This window comes from Mastomys coucha, unplaced genomic scaffold (genome assembly GCF_008632895.1).
Source record: "Mastomys coucha isolate ucsf_1 unplaced genomic scaffold, UCSF_Mcou_1 pScaffold19, whole genome shotgun sequence".
Lineage (NCBI taxonomy): Eukaryota > Metazoa > Chordata > Mammalia > Rodentia > Muridae > Mastomys > Mastomys coucha.
Genome location: NW_022196901.1, coordinates 20,058,119 through 20,081,457, shown reverse-complemented (window position 1 = coordinate 20,081,457; position 23,339 = coordinate 20,058,119). Strand labels below are relative to the sequence as shown.

Sequence of the window (23,339 nt, the reverse complement as noted above, 5' to 3'; positions counted from 1 at the left end):
CGCAGTATTAGGAAGGTTGAGAACTACTACACAATTGTTTTTTTCATGCTTTTTAAATTATTAAGAATTCTTCACTATTTTTCTGATTAATATATAAAACTAAATTTTCTTCATGCATTTTATAGTTGAAAATATATATATTTTAGGGATAAAATCAGTTACAAATATACTAATTCATGAAAACCTTGGTTATTAGGGCATTACACAACTTCATGTGCAATCTTATTTTTAGAAAAAGCTTTGAGATGATTTAAAAGATAACGTAGCATTGTTAGGCAGTTTAAGACAAAAAGTTGATCACCCTCCTGAGCCTCTAGCCTGTACTGTTAAGATTGCAGATTTTAGGAATATGATTGACTTACAGAGAGTAATTAAAGTGGAATTGCATAATTCAACTGCAGATTTTAGTGGTCATGTTTGAAATCATAGTAGTTCTAGTTTAAGGGTAAAGTGTGATCATGTGACAGGTATTCAAGAATGACAGCTTTCATTTTCTTCAAACAGACAATGAAGAGGTGAGATTGGTAAATAGTGCCAATGAAGATCAAAGTAGAAGTGAATATTAGCGCTAGGTTGTTGACATCTGTGAATACTCGCCAGAGGCAGTTAGCCTTTTTTTAATCCATGCTTCTCTGACCCAAGAAAGATATATAATGATAAAATGATGTGCTAAGTTATATTTGGGTAGGATTCTGTTGTCAATATTAGTGATCAGTTTGAAAATAAGAGTTGTAATAATGGGGCTAAAGGGATTGACCAGTAGATAAAACAGTTGCCATTACAAGTATAAGGACCGGAGTTCAGACAGACAGCCCTCACATAGCTAAGATGGTATGGTGGGCTACTAGTCGTACCTTTTAATCTCAGCCCGTGGGAAGGAAAACTGGGTGGAGCCAGGGTTCAGGGAACTGTTACCAGAGGAAGCCTGTTTTCTGAACTAGGCAGAATTAGTGAACTCAGGGAGAGAGTTCTTATTCAATAAATAAAATGGGTAGCAATTCAGGTAGGTATTGGACATCCTGTATGAACACATGTATGCGTATGCACACATGCATCCACAAAGAAGTGTACACATGTATACATGAAAAGAATCTAGTAATCTATTGAGTGGATGAGAGAGAAAGAGTAAAATGAAATTAACAATTATATTAGTCAAGATTTTTCAGAGGATGCATTAAACCATATGCAAAGGGATACTTTCCTCCTTCCACCATTCTATGTGTATGTTCAGACAGTGAAATACACGACTTTCATTTTGGTAGAAATGGGACACACACACCTCATTCTGATTTACAGGCTGTTGGAACTAGTCAACTCCACAGGTAAAAGAGTACTTACTATTTTTCTAGTGTTACAAAGTAAAATTATGAGATTTCTTTTCCTTAAAGAATTATATTAGCAGAGTATAGAATCCTGAGGTATTTACTAAAGTAAAAGTAAGTCTGTGCTTAACCCATCTGACTTACATTAGGCATGCGATTACATGTTCCATGCTATCTTTTTCCTGTTTTTATTTTTATTGTTGTTATTTTCTTGTTTGTTTTGTTTTGTTTGTTTTTTTTGAGACAGGGTTTCCTCTGTGTAGCCTGGCTGTACTGGAACTTGATCTGTAGACCAGGCTGGCCTTGTTTTCGGAGATCCAACTGCTTCTGCTTCCCAAGTGCTGGGAGTATCAAAGGTGTGCACCACTACCACCAGGCTTATATTTCCCGTTTTAAGTCAGATAAAAGTGACCAAGGGTAGAGGGAGTGAATGCAAGGATCTCATGTGGCCTTGTCATTAGAGATAGAATGTAAAATTAGTTAGGTGGATGGCTGCAGTACCTGAAAGATGTTATCTCTGTGGATTGCAGAAGTAACCCCATTTAAAGAGAGAAGAAAGTGAGACAGTGCAGTGTTGTTAACAGTAATACAGAAAGCTAAAAAGCAGAAATTTGAAAAAGATTTAGATATAGTAAGTGGATGTTTCTTTAGGTAAAACTTAGGTAAATGCCCAGCTCTTTCTATGGAGTCATCCTCAAAATGGTTCTTTTAGACCCTCTTAATAGTTTGTCAGTGTGGTGAGCTAAGGCACGACTGCTGGCCAGGCTAGTCTGTGCTCTCTGGCAAGAACCTCTCTCTAAAATTAATTACTTAAGTAGCAAAGGAGAGATGCTATCCCGTTTACTAGTGTAAGCTTGAAAATCTTGTTTTCTACATTTTCTATCTTAAATGAAGGGACTCATATAATAAGTGCTTTGAGGTTTTGTGAAGCTACAGAGTCAATTCATGCAAGACTTTTACAAAGCAGTACTTAGCACATAGGAAAAGCACCAGGCATGGCGGACTTAAATGTAGCATTGCTGATAGATAGGCGCAATGGTGAGCAACCTTTTATTTATCCTAATTATCTGAAAGGCATTTAAGCCTACCTGCCTGCCTTTCTGTCTTTACCCTGTTTGAACTTACTTTCATATACTTTCTCATTCACATTTCATACAACACTGTGCGTTTTAGCAGAAAGAAAACAACTTTAACAGAGACACTACACAAACATATTGGAAAATGAATGTGTGTGTGTTCTTCCTGAGAAAGTAATCAGGAAAGTATTCCTTTTAATGTTCCATTGAACTTTTACTTTAAACCCATTCAGCGATGAAGGTGCATTTTGTAGAAGAAACTAAGAGTGTTTCTCACAATGTTTTAAAGGCAGTAGTTAACTTCCATACATTCTGTGTGTGTTGGTATTTTGCCTGTATATATCTTAGTGTGAGAATGTCACATCCCCTGGAACTAAAGTTGCTGACAATTGTGAGCTGACATGTGGGTGATGAGCACTGAATCTCGGTCCTCTGCAAGAACAACCACTGCTCATAACTACTGAGCCATCTTTCTAGCCCTCATTTAAGCCTCTTTAAAGGTGTATAAGACAGTTAAGTGAGTAAAACTCTGTCTGAATTTAGTTCCTGGAACCCCCATTTTAGAAGAAGAGATCCAGCTCCTGCATACCTCTTTCCATATTTGGAAAAGACAGCTTACTTTAAATAGTTTAGACATGTGGATGATCATAGTAGTGATATACTTGACGGTGGGGGGAAAACACGAGAAAATCTTTTTCATTTGCCTAATGTTATAAAAAAGATGATGATAAAGTATTTAGAAAGAGTTAAAAATGTTTTTGGAAGCTGGAAATTCAAATAGTGAGAGGACAAAACTGTAATTCATTATTTTTGTAACAAATGTGTACTTAATAGTTACTGCCTACCAGGAAGTTTATGTCATGAGAACTAAATATACGTTACTCTAATCACTGTACATAAGAATACCTTCATTTTACAAGTTGAATTAAAAATCAGTTCTGCTTCTAACAAGTTCTAGACTTTGAAGTAAAACAGAGCTGTTGGACTGTAAAATGTAAAAATGTTTATATAATATACTGTATTTAGGGAAGTGTGATTGTTAGAGACCACATTTCAAAACTTTGTAACTAACCACATCACCCTGTATTTTATAGTATATCACTGAAAAAAAGTACTACTTTAAAAAAGTATTATAAGGTTTTATCTAGAAATATTTGAGCCATTTGTCATTTATGAATACTTTGAAAAATAAATGATTTTTTTTCCCTCCTTAAGATGTTTTTTCCCAGATGCCACTCATGAATGGCCTTATTGGACCCAGTCCTCATCTTCCACACAATTCTTTGCCTCCTGGAAGTGGATTGGGGACTTACCCTGCTATAGCACAACCCCCTTATACTGATGTCAGGTATTTAAACTTTCTATGGAAACGAATTATACTACACCTTGTTCTGTCTTAGTATTTTAAGTTATTATGGATGATATTAGTATTTGTTCTATTTGCTACAAATTTCACTTCCGTACATCAAGCTTATTTAAAGCTATTTTGAAACAAATGCTAAGTAGAGTAGTACTTGAGCATAGAAAGCTACCTTGTTTATAAAGTGAAAGTGTTTTGTTATTTTTCCAGGGATAAAAGTACAGCATTTAATGCAATTGCAAGTGAACGTAACAGTTCCTGGGCACCAACAGCTTCAAGTATGGAAGGAGAAAATGACACCCTATCAAATGCACAGAGGAGCACACTGAAGTGGGAGAAAGAGGAGGCTCTTGGTGAGATGGCAACAGTAGCACCAGTTCTCTATACAAATATCAATTTCCCCAATTTAAAGGAAGAATTCCCAGGTTAGTAATGGATGTATTAAAATACTGTCAATTTTACTCAATTTCTTCTCAATGCCATGCTTTGTTTTGAAATGTACAGTAGAAAGTATTGTTGTTGTTGGTTTTTTTTTTTTTTTTTTTTTTTTTTTTTTGAGACCAGGTTTGTCTGTGTAGCCCTGGCTTTCCTGAAACTCTTTTGTAGACCAGCCTGGCCTCAAATTCAGATCTGCGTGCCCTGTGATTAAAGGTGTGCACCACCATGCGAAGCTCACTAGAAAGCCTTTTTGTCATTACAAGTTCATCTGACCTGATAGCCCATGATGCAACAATTCCTGTAGTACTTAGTAACTCTAGGCCTTGTGCTTATTTGAATATTTCCCTAAAATTTCTTTAATTAATGAGATTGTCAGTTTTCCAGGTCCTAGCAGTACTCAATTATAAAGTATATAATTCTTTTTTTTTTAATTAAGTGAAAATTTTATTAATTCTTTGAAGTTTTCTCATGTATACGATGTATTTTTGACCATCATATTTATCCAGTCTTCCACTTCATAACCCCTGCCGGATTCACCACTCTTTCTTTCCAATATTTTCTCCACCTCTAAGAAACAAAAGAACCCATAGAGTCCAGTTTGTGCTGCCTATATCCTCCCGGGTGCGGGACCTATCCACTGAGCATGGTGTACCTCCTAGGGGGTCATACCCCTAAGGAAAATTGACTCTCCTTTTTCTAGAAGCCTCAACTAGGCATGGGAGCTCACGAATCCTTCCCTTCCAAGCCAGCCTGGTTTCCACAGAAGCTGGAAAAGGGCATTAGAGCCTATTGAAATATAGTTACAGATGGTTATGAGCCTCCATGTGGATACTAGGGCTCACACCTCGATGCTCTGGAAAAGCAGCCACTAGTCTTAACCATTGAGCCACCTCAGTGTTCCCCATTATAGAACTATCTTAGACATGTTATCCAAGGCCAAACAAGATCTTCATTTGTTTCATCTGTATCTTAAACATAAAATCTGAAAGATTTTATTGTAGTGTTTTGATTGTGCCTTGTTTAGGCTAAGATTGAATCACCAGTTGTGATTTCATGTCGGAATTCAAAACATTTTGAATTTTAGGTCACTTCAGATTACTGATTTTCATATTATTAATACTCAACCTGTTTTGTGTTAAAATATGATCTGAATAAAATGATAAAAAGCTCATAAGAAGCCTGTTTTACAACTTTGCATAACCATCCTTCTGAAAGTGTGTCTTCTGTACTTTTGTAGATTGGACTACTCGAGTGAAACAAATTGCCAAGCTGTGGAGAAAAGCCAGCTCTCAGGAAAGAGCGCCATATGTGGTATTTAAGTCATTCCTATGTGTTAGATCTTTAAGCACAATATTTGAAACTTATTTTTATTAGGTAATGAAAAGAAAATGCTTGTTAGTACTTTAAAAATTAGCAGCCAGCTTTATTTTAAGTTATATAGGTAACTCATCTTATTTCACTAAAGAACTAACATTTTTAAAGCTATATAATAGATCAGAGTATTTAAGGTTTCAATTAATTCATCTCACCTTGAAATTGTATCATCTCTTAACAGATAGTACTGCTGTTGAAGATGAGATTAGTTTTCTTTTTATGTACACGAGATTTACAAGAAAATCTTTATACATCTTGAAATTAAGACTTCCTTTAAAGAGTTCTGAAATACCACCATAGTTTGAAATGATTAGAGAATTTACAATTCAGATAGTGGATAATTTTCTTCTAAGGAGCTGCCCTGGACACTTTTGCTTTACCTGTAGTCACATTAAAACCTTGTTGTTGTGGAAAATGCTATTGTTGTTGACCTAACCTTCTATGCACAATGATAACTCTGAGTGGAGCTCATGGGGGTGTCCTGACCTTCTACGCGTCACTTTTCAGCTAATGATAGCTCTGAGTGGGGCTAATGGAGTGTGGGGCTGGAGGATAGTTTTATGGTTTGTTTTACCTTAAATTTTGTAATGATAAAATGTTTTTTCTAATTTGCCTTGATAGTAAGCTTCAGACTACCAGCTGTTTTAGTTCGAGGGTCAGTTTGCTATTTTCTTATTTAAATTGAGGGACATCTAATTCTTCCATGTTCTGATGTTGTGTTTGAATTATAGTAAAATATATTCTATTATATTGGTATTTCTTGCAGTAAAATTAAGTACATGTATAGAAATGTCTTTACGTGTTAGTAGCATGCACTGTGTCGAAGGTTGGTTACTGTCCATGTCCCTTTTTAGCAGAGACTGTAAGTTTTCAAGAGTGATGCTTCAAGTATTTAACACAAGTTTTATAGCTTAAAAATAGGACATATTTTATTTTTCTTTTTGTCAAAGCAAAAAGCCAGAGATAACAGAGCTGCTTTACGCATTAATAAAGTTCAGATGTCAAATGATTCTATGAAGAGGCAACAACAGCAAGACAGCATCGATCCCAGCTCACGCATTGACTCGGATCTTTTTAAAGATCCTTTAAAGCAGCGAGAATCAGAGCATGAACAGGAATGGAAGTTTAGACAGGTATTGGAATTTTGGGCGATCTTCCTTTTTTTTAAATTATTTTATTTTCTTACATTCCAGCCATTGCCTGCCCCCAGCCCTGCCTTCCACAGTTCATCATTCCATTCGTCCTCCCCCTAGCCTCCAAGAGGGTACTCCTCCACCCCAACCGCTGCCAGGCCTCCCCCTTCACTGGGGCCTCAAGACTCTCCAGGATTAGGCACATCTTCTCCCACTGAGGCCAGACTAGGCAGTCCTCTGCTATATATGTGCCAGGAGCCTTGAACCAGCCCATGCTTCCTGGTTGGTGCCTGTCTCTGGTACTCCCTGGGGTCCTGGGGTCTGTGTTAGTTGAGACTGCTGGTCTTCCTTTAGGGTCACCCTCCCCTCAGCTTCTTCAATTCTTCCCCCAATTCATAGTGGGCACCGACATGAGTCCAATGGTTGGGGTAAGTATCTACATCTGTCTCAAGTCAGCTGCTTGTTGGGCCTCTCAGAGGAAAGCCATGCCAGGCTCCTGTGTATAATCATAGCATCAGTGTCAGGCCTTACATCATAGCATCAGTGTCAGGCCTTACATCATAGCATCAGTGTCAGGCCTTACATCATAGCATCAGTGTCAGGCCTTAGTGCTCCTCCCGATCCCCATGAAGTAGATCCCAAGTTTGGCCTGGCATTGAGCCATCTTCCCTTCAGTCTCTTCTCCATTTTTGTCCCTTTTAGACAATTCTGGGTCAGAAATTTTGATTGTAGGTTAGTAACCTAGTCCCTTCACTTGGGGCCCTGTTTATCTACTGGAGGTGGACTTTCTGAGTTCCCTCTCGCCATTGTTGGGCGTTTTGGCTAATGTCACCCCCATTGAATCCTGAGAGTGTCTTACCTCCCAGGTCTGATACTTTCTAGAGGGTCCGCCCACCTCTAACCCCCTGAAGCTATATATTTCCATTATCTTGGCCTTCTGGGCTTCTCTTCTTCCCCACTTCCCCCCCCCCCATACCTGATCCTGTTCCTCCTTTCTACTCCCCCTTTCCAGGTCCCTCCTTCTCTCTGCCTCTGTGATTATTTTCTTCCCCCTTCTAAATGGAATTGAAGCACCCTCACTTTTATATACCTTTCTGCTTCTTACGATCTTTGGGTTATATCTTAGGTATTCTGTACTTTTTGGCTAATATCCCCTTATCAGTGAGTACATACAATGCATGTCCTTTTGGATCTGGGTTACCTCACTCAGGGTGATAATTTTCTAGTTCTGTCCATTTGCCTGCAAAATTTATGATGTCTTTATTTTTAATAGCTAAATAATATTCCATTGTGTAAATGAACCACATTTTCTTTGTCCATTCTTTATTTGAGGGACATCTGGGTTGTTTCCAGTTTCTGGCTATTACAAATAAGGCTACCATGAACATAGTGGAGCATGTGTCCCTGTGGTGTATGGTGGGGCATGTTTTGGATATATGCCCAAGATTGATATATCTGGGTCTTCAGGTAGAACTATTTCCAATTTTCTGAGGAATCTCCAGATTGATTTCTAGAGTTGTACCAGCTTGCAATCACACCAGCAATGGGAGGATTTCTCCACATCCTCACCTACATGTGCTGTCACCTAAGCATCTTAGTCATTCTGATTGGTATGAGGTGAAATCTCAGGGTCATTTTGATTTACATTTCTCTGATGACTAAGGACTTTGAACATTTCTCTAAGTGCTTCTCAGCCATTCAAGATTTTTCTGTAGTGAATTCTCTGTTGAGTTCTATACCCCATTTTTAAATTGGATTATTTGGTTTTTTGGAGGTTAGCTTCTTGAGTTCTTTATATATTTTGGATGTTAGTCCTCTATCAGATGTAGGGTTAGTGAAGATTTTTTTCACAATCTCTAGGTTACTGATTGTCCTATTGACAATGTCCTTTGCCTTAGAGAAGCTTTTTAGTTTCATGAGGTCCCATTTATCCATTGTTGACCTTAGAGTCTGAACCATTGGTGTTCTGTTCAGGAAATTTCCCCCTGTGCCAATGAGTTCAAGCTTTCTCTTTCCCACTTCCTCTTCTGTTAGATTCAGTGTTTCTAGTTTTTGTTGAGGTCCTTGATCCACTTGGACTGAAGCTTTGTGCAGGGTGATAAATATGGATCTATTTTTGTTCATACAGACCACCACTTAGACCAGCATCATTCATTGAAGATGCTTTCTTTTTTCCATTGTGTGTTTTCTACTACTTTGTCAAAGATCAAAGTGTTCATAGGGTTTATTTCTGGGTTTTCCACTTGATCCCATTGATTCTATTCCATCGACTGGGCTGTCTATCTCTGTATCACTGTTGCTCTGTAGTACAGCTTGAGGTCAGGTGAGTCAGGGATGGGGATTCCCCAGAAGATCTTTTATTCTTGAGAATGTTTTTGGCTATCCTAGATTTTGTTGTTGTTGCTGTTTTTCCATATGAAGTTCAGAATTGCTTTTTCCATGTCTGTGAAGAATTGTGTTGGAATTTTGATAGGGATTGCATTGAATCTATAGATTACTTTTGGTAAGATGGTCATTTTCACTATGTTAATCCTACCAATCCATGAGCATGGAAGATCTTTCCATTTTCTGAGGTCTGAACTGAAGATGTTCAGTTTCTTTCTTCAGGGATTTGAAGTTGTCATACAGATCTTTCACTTGCTTGGTAAGAGTTACACCAAGATAGTTTATATTACTTGTGGCTATTATAGAGGGTATTGTTTCTCTAATTTCTTTCTCAGCTTGTTTATCATTTATATAAAGGAATGATTTATTTGATTTAGTTTTATATCCTGCCACTTTTCTGTAGTTGTTTATCAGATGTAGGAGTTCTTCTGGAATTTTGGGAATCACTTAAATATCCTATTTCTTCCTTTCTAATTTGTTTCCATTTGATTTCCTTTTGTTGTCTAATTGCTCTTGTCTGCAGCCATACCACCCTGAACACACCTAATCTCATCTGATCTCGGATGATTTGGTTTTTAAATTGAATTTTTGATTTTTGAGGAAGAAAGGTAGTTATTTTATTTCAGAATATAGTTCTTAATAGAATTTGATAAGTGCTAAAATAGATTTCCCTTTTTGGTAATGTATATATTGAAATTGTATTTGGATACTTATTGAAATATTGTACATAATATACAGCTATAGGCATAAAAGGCACAATCTGTTAGCTTCTGATATCACTTGATTAACTTTCTGTGATCTATGTTCTTTTTTCTTAACAGCAAATGCGTCAGAAAAGTAAACAACAAGCTAAAATTGAAGCCACACAGAAGCTGGAACAAGTAAAGAATGAGCAGCAGCAACAGCAGCAGCAACAGCAGCAGCAGCAACAACAACAGCTTGCCTCTCAGCACCTTCTAGTAGCTCCTGGTTCAGATACTCCAAGTAGTGGAGCACAGAGTCCCTTGACACCTCAGGCTGGCAATGGGAATATGTCTCCTGCACAGACTTTCCATAAAGACCTATTCTCCAAACACCTACCTAGTGCCCCCACTTCCACACCTTCAGATGATGTGTTTGTTAAACCACAACCTCCACCCCCTCCTTCAACCCCATCCCGTATACCTGTTCAAGAAAGTCTTTCTCAGTCCCAGAATTCTCAGCCACCTTCTCCACAGATGTTCTCACCTGGATCATCCCACTCCAGACCACCATCTCCAGTGGATCCTTATGCAAAAATGGTTGGTACTCCTAGACCTCCTCCTGGTGGACATAGTTTTCCAAGAAGAAATTCTGTTACACCAGTGGAAAACTGTGTGCCTTTATCTTCAGTACCTAGGCCCATTCATATGAATGAAACTTCAGCCACAAGGCCAACCCCAGCCAGAGACTTATGTGCTTCCTCCATGACAAACAGTGACCCCTATGCAAAGCCTCCAGATACACCTAGGCCCATGATGACAGATCAGTTCCCAAAACCTTTTAGCCTTCCTAGGTCCCCTGTGATTTCAGAACAAAGTACAAAAGGTCCTCTAGTAACTGGAGCCAGTGATCACTTTACTAAACCGTCTCCTAGAACAGATGCCTTTCAAAGGCAGCGACTACCTGATCCATATGCAGGGCCATCATTGACACCTACTCCACTAGGTAATGGGCCTTTCAAGACCCCACTGCACCCTCCTCCATCTCAGGATCCATATGGATCTGTGTCACAGGCATCAAGACGACTCTCTGTTGACCCTTATGAAAGGCCTGTCTTGACACCAAGGCCAGTAGATAATTTTTCTCATAGTCAATCAAATGATCCATATAGCCAGCCTCCCCTAACCCCACACCCAGCAATGACTGAATCTTTTACTCATGCTTCAAGGGCTTTTCCTCAGCCTGGAACCATACCAAGGTCAGCATCTCAGGACCCATATTCACAACCCCCCGGAACTCCACGCCCTGTTACAGATTCTTATTCCCAAACCTCAGGAACAGCTCGATCCAATCCAGATCCTTATTCTCAACCTCCTGGTACTCCCCGGCCTAACACTATTGATCCTTATAGTCAACAGCCACCTACCCCCAGACCTTCTCCACAGACAGACATGTTTGTTACATCTGTGGCAAATCAGAGACACACTGATCCATATACTCATCATCTTGGGCCGCCAAGATCTGGAATTTCTGTTTCCTATTCTCAGCCACCAGCAGTACCAAGGCCAAGGACTTCAGAGGGTTTTACTAGGCCCTCCAGTACAAGACCAGCCCTCATGCCAAACCAGGATCCTTTTTTGCAAGCAGCACAAAACCGAGTACCAGGTTTACCTGGCCCTTTGATAAGGCCACCTGATACATGCTCTCAGACTCCCAGACCATCTGGGCCTGGTCTTACAGACACATTCAGTCATGCTTGCCCATCTGCTGTTCGTGATCCGTATGATCAGCCTCCAATGACTCCCAGGCCTCATTCTGAGTCTTTCGGAGCTAGTCAAGTAGTCCACGATCTTGTTGACCGTCCAGTTCCTGGGTCAGAGGGAAACTTTAGCTCATCTTCAAACCTTCCTGTAAGCTCCCAAGGGCAGCAGTTCCCTGGTGTCTCCCAGCTTCCTGGACCTGTGCCAACCTCAGGAGGAACCGAGACACAGAACACTGTGAACATGTCTCAAGCTGACACAGAGAAACTGAGACAGGTAAATGCTGCAGTGTTTTCAGATGTTTTAAATATATTATCTGTGGAAGCTCCTCATTAAGTCAAATGATAATTTACATATACATTACAGTTGCTCTTAAAGTTATTCTGTAGAGTTTATTTAATACAGGGGAAAAATGAAAATGGTAAAATTAACACCACTTAAATTAGATTTAACTTGAATCTAATTTTATTCTTCATGAATTTGTTGGAAGATCTTTAAATATAAAAACTCTTACTTTAATGGTAGTTATTCGGCCATGGAAAAAGATCCAAATCACCAGTTTTTGTTGTAATTTTTTTGTTTGTGTGTTTAATAGTTAAATGAAGCTTTAAAACACTTTGAAATTTTAGATGTTAATATAATCACATAATGGAAATGTAAAGAGTTTTTAAAATGTTTAATTGTAAATCCCAGCAATTTTGTTTCTTTTGATTTAGCGGCAAAAACTGCGTGAAATCATTCTCCAGCAACAACAGCAGAAGAAGATTGCTAGTCGCCAGGAAAAGGGGCCTCAGGATACAGCAGTAGTAACTCACCCAGGGCCCCTTCCACACTGGCAGCCAGAGAGCATCAACCAGGCTTTCACTCGACCTCCACCTCCCTATCCTGGGAGTACTCGATCACCTGTTATCCCTCCACTAGGACCTAGATACACAGTTTTCCCCAAAGATCAGCGTGGACCCTATCCTCCTGAGGTTGCTGGTATAGGGATGAGACCTCATGGATTTAGGTAATGCTTTTAATTTTCTGCTAGATTTAAGTTGATATTTGGAAGAAGGAACTGGACAAATACCATTACTATTTGGCAAGAAATGGTTTTCTACCTTTTTTTTATCACTATGAGATACAGTCATTATTGTTTTTAGCTAAGGAGAGATCATGGGTTTCTTTTCTCTAAGAACTCTAAAGGTTCTTGATGGATGTTTTGTCATTGACAATGTGACATTATAATCTTAATAATGTAGATTATCATGCCAGCCCAATCATAGCTTCCAAAGTGTATACTGAATCCTAATGAAGTTTCTTGTGATATGTCAGATGATAATGATACATTTTATTCTTTTAGTTAAATTGTAAGATGTTTGTAGAGAGTTCCAGATTAGAAAGGTGCCTCCTTTAGTGGGCCAACACATATGACAAAGGCACACATACTACTCTTGTAAGAAGAATGCTTTTTAGCATTCTTGTGCTTTTTAGAGGACACACAATTTAATCTTATACTTATGTTTGTTATATTCTTTCTTTTCCTTTTTTATTCTACCTCAGTTGTAGTTTACACCCATTGCTGGTTTGTACATTTTAAAAAATTTGTGTGTCTGTATAGGATGTGTATGTACATGTTCAAGGTAAGAGGTAGATTCTGAGTGTCTTCTTCTATTGTTCTTTATATTTTTGAGAATAAGGTCTCTCATTCAACCTAGAACTCACTGATGTGGCAAGACTAGCTTTCCAGTCAATCCTAGGGATGCTCTTGTCTACCCCTCCAACCCCACTAGAATTATAGGCATCACCACCATGCTTAGCTTGTGTACATGTGTGCAGGGTATATAAAATGTGGTTGTCATGCTTGTTCAATAAGTACTTAGTGGTAAGCTACCTGTCCAGTTGGCGTCTGTCTGTCTTTTTCTTTTAAAATTTTCTTGTGTGAGCCACAAAACACACATGGTAGCCAGAGACCAACTTTGTGGAATGAATTATCTCCTTTATGTGTTCTGGGAGTCATATTTAGACCATTTACAGAACAAATCCATTTAGCAATCCCACTATGCTAGTTTTGTCTATTTTTTTAAAAAAATGTAGGTATGTGTGAGTGTGGGAACTGATCTGTCTCACACACACACACACACACACACACACACACACACACACACACATATATATAAAATGTATTTTGATCATATTCTTCTCTTCTCCCAACTCCTGATACAGTATCTTACATTTTTACTATCATTGGGCTTAGCAACAGTATTTTTTTTATCTTTTTCTTTTCTTATCTCAATTCTAAATTGATTATCATTCTTAATTATTTGGGTTTTTTGGTTTTTTTTTTTTCTTTGGCTTTTAGATTTGGATTTCCAGGAGCTGGCCATGGTCCCATGTCAAGCCAAGATCGCTTCCATGGTCCTCAGCAAATGCAAGGATCTGGAATTCCTCCACACATAAGAAGACCAGTGTCTATGGAAATGCCTAGACCTTCAAATAACCCACCATTAAATAATCCAGCTGGGCTCCCTCAGCATTTTCCACCACAGGGCCTGCCAGTTCAGCAGCATAATATACTAGGCCAAGCATTTATTGAGTTGAGGCATAGAGCTCCCGATGGAAGGACACGGTTGCCATTTGCTGCTTCTCCTGGAAGTGTTACAGACTCACCTTCTCATCCTAGACATGGAAATTTCCTTCCCAGACCTGATTTTCCTGGCCCTAGACACACAGACCCCATAAGACAGCCTCCCCAGTGTCTACCTAATCAGCTACCTGTGCATCCAAATTTAGAGCAGGCTACACCTTCTCAGCAAGAGCAAAGGCATCCTGCCCACCAGTCTTCTATTGTCATGAGGCCCCTAACTCACCCTTTAAGTGGAGACTTTTCTGAGGCACCTTTGTCAACATCTACCCCAGCTGAAACAACACCAGATAACTTAGAGATAGCTGGTCAGTCTTCTGATGGCCTGGAAGAAAAACTAGACTCAGATGATCCTTCTGTGAAAGAACTGGATGTGAAAGATCTTGAGGGAGTTGAAGTCAAAGATTTAGATGATGAAGATCTAGAAAATTTAAATTTAGACACAGAGGATGGCAAAGGTGATGACCTGGACACTTTAGACAATTTGGAAACCAATGACCCTAACCTGGATGATCTCCTAAGGTCAGGTGAATTTGATATCATTGCATATACAGATCCAGAACTTGACTTAGGTGATAAAAAAAGCATGTTCAATGAGGAATTAGACCTTAATGTTCCAATTGATGATAAGATAGATAATCAGTGTATATCTGTTGAACCAAAAACAAGGGATCAAGGAGACAAAACTATGGTTCTTGAAGATAAGGATTTGCCACAGAAAAAATCCAGTGGTACCAGTGAGATAAAGACAGAAGCCCTCTCTCCCCACTCTAAAGAAGAAATAGAGAGTGAAGTTAAAAGCCATGATGACAATAGAGGTGATGGTGATACTGCGTGCTCACAGGCTCCTACTCAGACAGATCACAGTGACAGAGGAAAGACTGCTCTACTGACTACTGATCAAGATATGCTTGAAAAAAGAAGCAACCGGGAGAATGCTGGTCCTGGTGTCAGTGCCATTCAAGGGTCCACTCCTTTACCTGCTCAGGATGTGATGAACTCTTGTGACATAACAGGATCAACTCCAGTTCTCTCGAGTTTACTTTCTAATGAGAAGTGTGATAGTTCAGACATTAGGCTTTCGGAATCCTCCCCATCAACTCTGCCCATTTCACCATCCACTCATGGGTCAAGTTTGCCTCCTACTTTAATAGTACCACCTGGCCCTCTTTTGGATAATACCATGAACTCTAATGTAACAGTGGTCCCTAGGGTAAACCATGCTTTTTCTCAGGGTGTGCCAGTAAATCCAGGATTCATTCAGGGTCAGTCATCAGTGAACCATAATTTAGGGACAGGGAAACCTATAAATCAAACTGTGCCTCTCACAAATCAGTCTAGCACCAGTGGCATGCCTGGACCGCAGCAGCTAATGATTCCTCAAACATTAACCCAGCAGAACAGAGAGAGGCCCCTCCTTCTAGAGGAACAGCCTCTGCTTCTACAAGATCTTTTGGATCAAGAGAGACAGGAACAGCAACAGCAAAGACAAATGCAAGCCATGATTCGTCAGCGGTCAGAACCATTCTTCCCTAACATTGGTAGGAAATTCCTTCTCTCTCAAAATAAGTTACTGGGGGCATTTGAGTACATGCAGCATGCTTGTAAATTTTCATTATTGAGATTACATTTGAATCAATATAATCTGAGAATTCTCTGTCTTCTTGGGTCTTTAAACTGAAAAGAGGAATTTTAGATTCCTTCCAGGACAGTCAAAATGAAGATAACCTTGAATTTTGACCTCATTCAGTTCGGCTTTTTATGCTATTAATGGTGGTTTTAGTTTTATCTGCCAATTGTTATGAGAAGATAAATGTAAAGAAATTATGGTAGAAATAAAGTTTCTTGTTCTTTTGTGCACAAGTGTTTGGTAAAGGTTTTTTGCATTTTTTTTTATCCCCCACAGACGCTTCTTTCAACTTATACTTGTTGGTTTATTAATTTTAATAAAAACACAAGTCCATGCAACCCAAACACTTCAGTGCCTTGCCTAGAAGAATTTAAAGTCAGCAGGCATATATCTGAGGAATACTTTTTTCTAAACAATAACAAAAAGCACATGTATCAATCACCATTATATGACTCTTTTTTTTCCCATTTATATGTATGCAAAGATACTCTCTCAGTATCCTCTTCATACTTTTATTTTGTAGGTATGTCCTGGAGATATTGGTAGTTTTTTTTTCTTTTAAAAACTGATAACTAATTTAGTGGAACTCTTTAGTATTGGAAATTACTGCAAATTCTCATTCCTTTTAGTGTATTACTAAAAAAAGATCATTCTAATTGGCACTGTAAAGGTTTGAACCATTGGGAATTTCATTGCTGAACACCACTGTTATGATCCCCTGTAGACTGACAGATTTGTTCTACTTTCTAAAGGACTAATATATTAAACTATCCTTCATTTATAGGCACCTAAAGTGCAGCTAAATTAGGTTGTTACCATTTCTAGATTCCCCTTTGAAGTGTAGAAACATGTAACGATTATTAAATAAGGTATAAGAATTTATAAATTATGTAATTGTGATACTTAAGTTTACCACTTCGCATATCTTGAACCATGAACTTATTAAATTATGAAATAAGTAATGTCAACATACATTTCTCCTTTAGATTTTGATGCAATTACAGATCCTATAATGAAAGCGAAAATGGTAGCCCTTAAAGGCATAAATAAAGTGATGGCACAGAACAGTCTGGGCATGCCACCAATGGTAATGAGCAGGTAGGTAGAAGTGCTTTTTTTTCTTCCTGGGCATGTGGATGTACATGAAAACACCCCTACTACTTAGAGCTCATCCAAACTCAAAAGCCTGCCTTCTGGGTGTAAAGAGTATTTAAATTCAGCTGAATGCAGGGAATTCATTTCCTTTCATTTTAGGGAGAATAAACAGAATAAAATACCACACAAACATTAGGAAGACTGAGTTGGTCATTGAGAAAATCCAAACTGTTTTTGTGTGTTTATTTTTTTATTTAAAAAAGTCTTAGCACTAACATTTTCATTCAAGAAGCTCAGTGGTTAAGGAAAATATCAATTTAGCTCTGAAATGAAATAGTCCCAAAATGACTTTGAATTAGAGAAGAGAAAACAGCAACTTACGGGACATTCAGATGCTGGGGTTGGGATAGTTGGATAGTTTTAACATCTAACAGAAAAATGGAAATTGTGCATTCAAGAAAGGTATTAGAGTTGAGTAATTAAGTTACAGTGGTTGTGTACCCCAATGAAATGCTTCTTGAATCTTGATCATTTTCTAACTTCAGAATTATTTGTATACTCCCATCACTACCCTTTTAAATACAGTTTCTTTACCTATCTACAGACCTGCTGAATGGGATGTTGTAGGAATGGTGTCTGAATGCTTGTATTTTTGACAAGTACCTTGCATGTTTCTTTGTGTTGTATTGCTGTTTCTGATTTCGGTCAGAACAGTATTCGGGTCCTTAATTTATTGTAATGATCTTGTTGAAAATTATAATATGAAATGTAAATGATTGTAGAATTGAATATAGAATTGTATAGATCTAGACATTTGCTTTAGGGAACTGTGTAATACATTTGGGTATGATTAAAATGCATCTTTGAGATCAAAGTAGAGACAGTGGTTTGTAAAGATTTCTACTACCTAGCTGGATTTATTAGCACTGTTCACCTCTCTGGGTAACTTTATGGCATAAACCTTTTTAACCTTAAAACCTTGAAACCTTTGAAATTCTTTTCAGATATCTTAATAGTAATGCATTAACAAACTTAGCTGTAAGTTTTATAACAAGGTAAAGATTGGTAATGACCTATTATGAATGTGCAACACTTGATAGGAAAATCATGTTTCCTACTGGTGAGAGTATAGTAATGCTAATAAATAATACTGTATTTTAACTTGATAACTCAGAGCCAAAGAAATGCTAGATCTTGTTTGATCCTTAATTTAAATGAGAACTCTTAGCATCTCATTTGTGTTCAACATAATTGTGTCTGTGCCCGTTAGACATGCAGTGCTTTGTCAGCTACGTGGTAAGTGTACTGGGGACCATTCTCAGTTCTCTGCATTGTGAGGTAGTCCCTTCTGAAACTAGTGTGGTGTTTTAGATGATGACGGCAGACATCAAGTGATAATCAGATTGGCATTATTCTGTACCAGAGCTGTAGTAGGGAGAAGGGAGATGAATGAATCAGACTTCTGAGAAAGAAATCACAAATATACACTCTAATGTCTAATAACACTTAAATGCTTCTTTACAATATTTTGGATCTATTTTGAAATTGTGTACTATGTATATCTTAATATGTTAAAGCATTCAGTGGTAAAAGACAGACATGTTCTCAAATAAGCCATGATGATCCTTTGCCAGTTACTAGTTTAATTAGAATAAATAAGGTTTCACCAAATGGATTTAACTATAGAGTTTAGTCACTAGTTTTATTTTAAGTTTGGTTTAATCATTGTATACAAATACATATAAGAATTGTGAAATTATTTGAGGTATTTTTTTTTAGACTATGAAAGAGTTAAGTAGCACCCCCTATTCTCACTCCCAGTGTCTCAATCTGTAGCCCAAGTTGGCTTGAAACTCTTATGTAGCTCAGGCTGGCCTTGTGGCATTCCTCCTCCATCAACCTCTCATGAAACACCAAGCTCAGTCTATCTGTTCATTATCTGTTGCATATTGAAGCTAGATCTTCACTGTAATTGTATCATAAAAATTATCTCTGCAGTAGTTTAGCTTTCTTTTTATGCAGCCTTACTGGTCCCCATGAAGATAGTTGCTTAATCATTCTGGGCGGTCATCCATAGTAATAGGATGCTGAGTACATGCTGAGGAGAGACCTGTTGAACACCCAGAAGCCGGTTGTCAGAAGTCTCCAGTGGGAATCATCATCATCACTCTTCTCTTCCCTGGAAGAGAGCATTATTAGGTACCTGTGTAATTGTTCTAAACTCATCATGTGTGCTTTCCTTTACAGATTCCCCTTCATGGGCCCATCAGTGACTGGAACGCAAAACAATGAAGGCCAGACCATAGTGCCACATGCTGTAGCTCAGGTAATGCTGCTTGAATCACTGGTTTATGGAAGACACGTGGACCTATGTCTTACCAAATCAAAATCGTAGTGAAGCCCCTTCTAGAAAGGAATAGGAGCCAGTCTTCTGGCAACACAGTGAAATAAAGATGTGTTGTTGCTGTGTAAAATAAAGACATTTAAAAACTGGAATTTCTGCAAAGGACTTGCATACATTAATAGTAGAAAGTCACTTGGAAGGAGGCGAAGTACTTTGAGCTTCTGGCTTTATATTCATTCCTTACTCTGGAAAGACATTTCATATCTTGCTAATTGGAATTAATCCATCACATTTCAAATGTATAATTACTGGAAACAGTAGGGAAAAATGTCTGTAATCATTCTGTTAGGTATAATTATTCCTGAGATGATGTTTTTTTTGTTTTTGTTTTTGTTTTTTTTTTTAATATTGAGCATCTATAATCAACTCAAAGTTTAAACATTGATGCTATGTTCATGTTTTGAAGTCTGGAAACAATAACTCTTTTCATGTGCTATTTTCTAGGTCGATTTTTAAAACATTTTGTCTGGTATGGGGGGACCTTGATCTGTGTGCTTTTGGAATTATCTTATACTCTGCCAGTTATCATTTATATTTATTATATTGATAATTTATGCTTTTTCCTTATTAAGAATATAAACACCCTTTGATATACTGGAAAGGCATAAGTGTTGTAGCTGAGTTTTCTAAATTCCCAGTTTTACTGTGAATTCAATGTGCACTTTCAGCAAGTTCTTGAGCTTCTTTACTGTGCATCAAAACTCTATCAAATGTTGCATCAGCTTCCCTGCAATACTATAAGATTGAACATGCCGCATTCTGGCTGTTGAACATAGCTCATGTCTAATAGAACTTGAGTCAACTGCGTAAAGATTTTTTTTCCAAGATTCTATTTATCAGGTCCTGGCCAGGAAATTGTGAAATTATCAGCTATTCAAACACTTTGAAAGAAGCAAGGCATGTTATTAGAACACAAGACTAACATTGTAATGAGTGCATTTTCTTTTATATGTATACTATATTAATTCTTGTAATAATTAGCTTTTTGTTATACAGTACAGTTTAGTGAATCTAGAACATGTGTTTATGAATTTATTGACAAAAGAGACCAGGTAGGCATCATCAGAACATCAGATTCATGTGGATTTTTAGCTTAACTATGCAAGGTTTGATTTGCCTTAGTATTGTCTTTCAGATGGATAATTCATTATTTTCTATTCAATTAAATATGGAAAATATAGTTCAGAGATAAAAACAAGTGTTTAGTATTAAACTGTTGCACAACTTATTTATTCTACTATTTATAAGAGAAGAAAAACTATAAAGTATGTTTTAGAAAATTAATTTTTTTTTCATTTTTTTCCTTCATTTTGAAGTTTTTCCCTCCCTTAAATTGAAGTATGGAATTAAACATATTTGTAAATTTTACTTATTTTAGGATGGCAGTATAACACATCAGATTTCTAGGCCTAATCCTCCAAATTTTGGTCCAGGCTTTGTCAGTAAGTATAAATCTAATAAGTTACCTGTTTTCTGGGGATTGCTTGTTTGACAATATTTGTGTTGTTTTGAAGCTCGGAATTAGTGTAGATGTTACCTCTACTATCAGAGGTCACTGTCCTAAGCATCTTTACAGCAAGGCATGTGTTTTCATTGCTTTTTTTCCGCTGTGCATGAGGAATTAGTTAGAAATAAATACTTTAATGCAGGAAAATCATCTTCCCTATTTTCTTCAACATTGTTGTTTTTTTAAAATAGATTTGCCTTTTCCAATGCTATAGATATAGCATTAAACCATGTTTGATTTCATGACAGTCTGCCTATGACAAGGACACTAAATGGGGAAAAACAAAGGGAATATGTTTAAAAGAAGCTGGGTTGTAGCATGGTGTGTGAAGGTCGAGTGTACAAGAGGCCCCTGAGCCCTTCTAGTTGTCCTTAGGGGTCCCAAGGTGGTTCAGGATAGCGTTTAACGTCCCCTCAGTCTGAGCCTTTCTGAATCTTCAGCCTGCCTAGCTAACTTTTTCACCGTTATCTTTCATTTTGCTCACCTCTGCTCTCCTGGTTCCAGAAACCAGAAAGGCTTTCCTTGCGGTAGGTCTCACTCTACCAGAAGCGGAACTTCTGAAACCTTGTGAAAAAGCCTGTTCTCGACAAAAGCCCTTCAAATTTACTGCACTAGACTGCACCTTCATACATATACTGGAACTTCTGGGTTTAGGAACAAACCCAAAGTCTGACCTTTTGAAATTCCCCCACATCAATTATGATCATAATTTGAATACACATTTGTATTAAAAACAAGTAAAGTACTGTGACCAACTGGCTTTTTCTGGCTGTATTGTGCCCATTGGATTTGGTTGGATCTTAATGTATGACAATATTCTGTTATCATTGATGTTATTTTCAGCTAATGTCCTTCTAGGATTGTGCTTTTCTTTGTCTTGTAGTCAGTCAAAAAGGAATACTCAGTTTTTTTACTACATGAGATAACCTTTTTTGGGGAGTTGGCATCAATGGAATAATGTGCTCTGGGAGAACAAGGAGGGGATCTTAGTGTAGGATAAGGTATAATGGGGAGAGGCGTTAGCCGTCCATGAGAGATGAGAAGACTTTGCTTGGTCAGCTGTCACCTCCCCTTGTAGACATAGAAACTACAAAGTTAATGGAAGTTAACTGTGTTTTTAACTTAGTATATCTTCTTTATAAAGTGTAGGCCTCAAAGTGCTTCTTTGTAAAGTTTTCTGGCTTTCATTTCCCTGTTTCATTTTTCCTCCACTACTAAGATGTAGGGAAGACTTTATAAACTTAAGAGAAATCAGCATGGTAAATGACTACCTACTCCATGCTCTGGATATTAGTGCTTCTTCAGTGTGTATAATTGAATTAATAAAATGCACATACAACATTTATATACAGTTTGGTTTATGGATTAGATAATTTGATGGTTCTTTTGGAAGATTGGACTTGCAGAACTTACAAGCATTAAGTTAACTAGTGTTTTAATTGAGCATTCTCTGACTTTCTTGAGTAAATACAATTTTCTAGAAGCCGATACTTCATAGTTATAAAGGACTCTAATAATTAGAATTTTGTTTTCAATTTTTCTTTAAAATGTTCACAATAAAATTGTGCCTTCTTACAAATGAATTTGCTTAACTTTTAATAATGGACTATTTAGAGAAATTAACACACTTGAATTTTGCTTCTTCCCTCAGATGACTCTCAGCGTAAGCAGTATGAAGAGTGGCTACAGGAGACTCAGCAGTTGCTTCAGATGCAGCAGAAGTATCTTGAAGAACAAATTGGCGCACACAGAAAATCTAAGAAAGCCCTTTCAGCCAAACAGCGCACGGCCAAGAAGGCAGGGCGAGAGTTCCCAGAAGAGGACGCAGAGCAGCTCAAGCATGTCACTGAGCAGCAGAGTGTGGTTCAGAAGCAGCTTGAGCAGGTAACTGGATACTAGACAGCTTTGTAAAATGAGCGATCTGAAGCACAAGACTGTACTAGTGTGCCTCAGGATGTTGGTTTATGCAATTAAATAGCATGCAAATTACACTCCTCTGGGAAGACCTCTTAATAACTGAAGGAGTGGCTGCCTAGTCCCGACTGAGGACTGAGCGGTGCTTGCTGCCACTGAAGAGACTGGCTCTCACAACTCTGGGTCAGAACTACTTTATATACTTTCCATGGTCCTGGAATGATTGGATTGTTTCCTTAGTACTAGGCAATCACTGTGCCTGGCCAGGGTGGGGAGTAGCACATACCTTTAATCCTAGCACTTGGGAGGCAGAGACCTCTATGAGTTTCAGGCGATCCATGTCTAAACAGTGAGTTCTAGGATACACAGTAAGACCCTGTCTTTTTTTGTTTGGGGTTTGTTCTTGTTTTTTCGTTTGGTGTTTTGCTTGTTTTTTTTTGTTAAGAACAAAAGAAAAAAATTAAATCACTGTAGTACATATGCTCTCCCATCATTTGATAAGCCAAGGCTTTCTTGAAGACAGGACCCACAGAGATACTGTGGGAACAAGAGTCAGATCTGGCAAGTATTGGGTCACCTCCACGTCTCATCTTTACCTCATCCTTTGGCCTCTAATTTTTTTTTTTTTTTTTTT

General features: G+C 37.9%; 1 protein-coding gene across 15 annotated transcripts in view; it reads left to right on the top strand.

Annotated features, from left to right (window-relative positions):
• Positions 1-23,339, top strand: part of Kmt2c (lysine methyltransferase 2C) — a 217,663-nt gene that overhangs the window by 161,770 nt on the left and 32,554 nt on the right. For all 15 annotated transcript variants that reach the window (XM_031380223.1, XM_031380221.1, XM_031380220.1 and 12 more), the window contains 11 exons: positions 3,614-3,746; positions 3,969-4,183; positions 5,434-5,507; positions 6,521-6,703; positions 9,910-11,805; positions 12,246-12,538; positions 13,874-15,696; positions 16,772-16,883; positions 19,128-19,206; positions 20,663-20,726; positions 22,443-22,675. In XM_031380223.1, the coding sequence (XP_031236083.1) occupies positions 3,614-3,746; positions 3,969-4,183; positions 5,434-5,507; positions 6,521-6,703; positions 9,910-11,805; positions 12,246-12,538; positions 13,874-15,696; positions 16,772-16,883; positions 19,128-19,206; positions 20,663-20,726; positions 22,443-22,675 (5,105 nt within the window). The remainder of the gene's footprint in view (positions 1-3,613; positions 3,747-3,968; positions 4,184-5,433; positions 5,508-6,520; positions 6,704-9,909; positions 11,806-12,245; positions 12,539-13,873; positions 15,697-16,771; positions 16,884-19,127; positions 19,207-20,662; positions 20,727-22,442; positions 22,676-23,339) is intronic.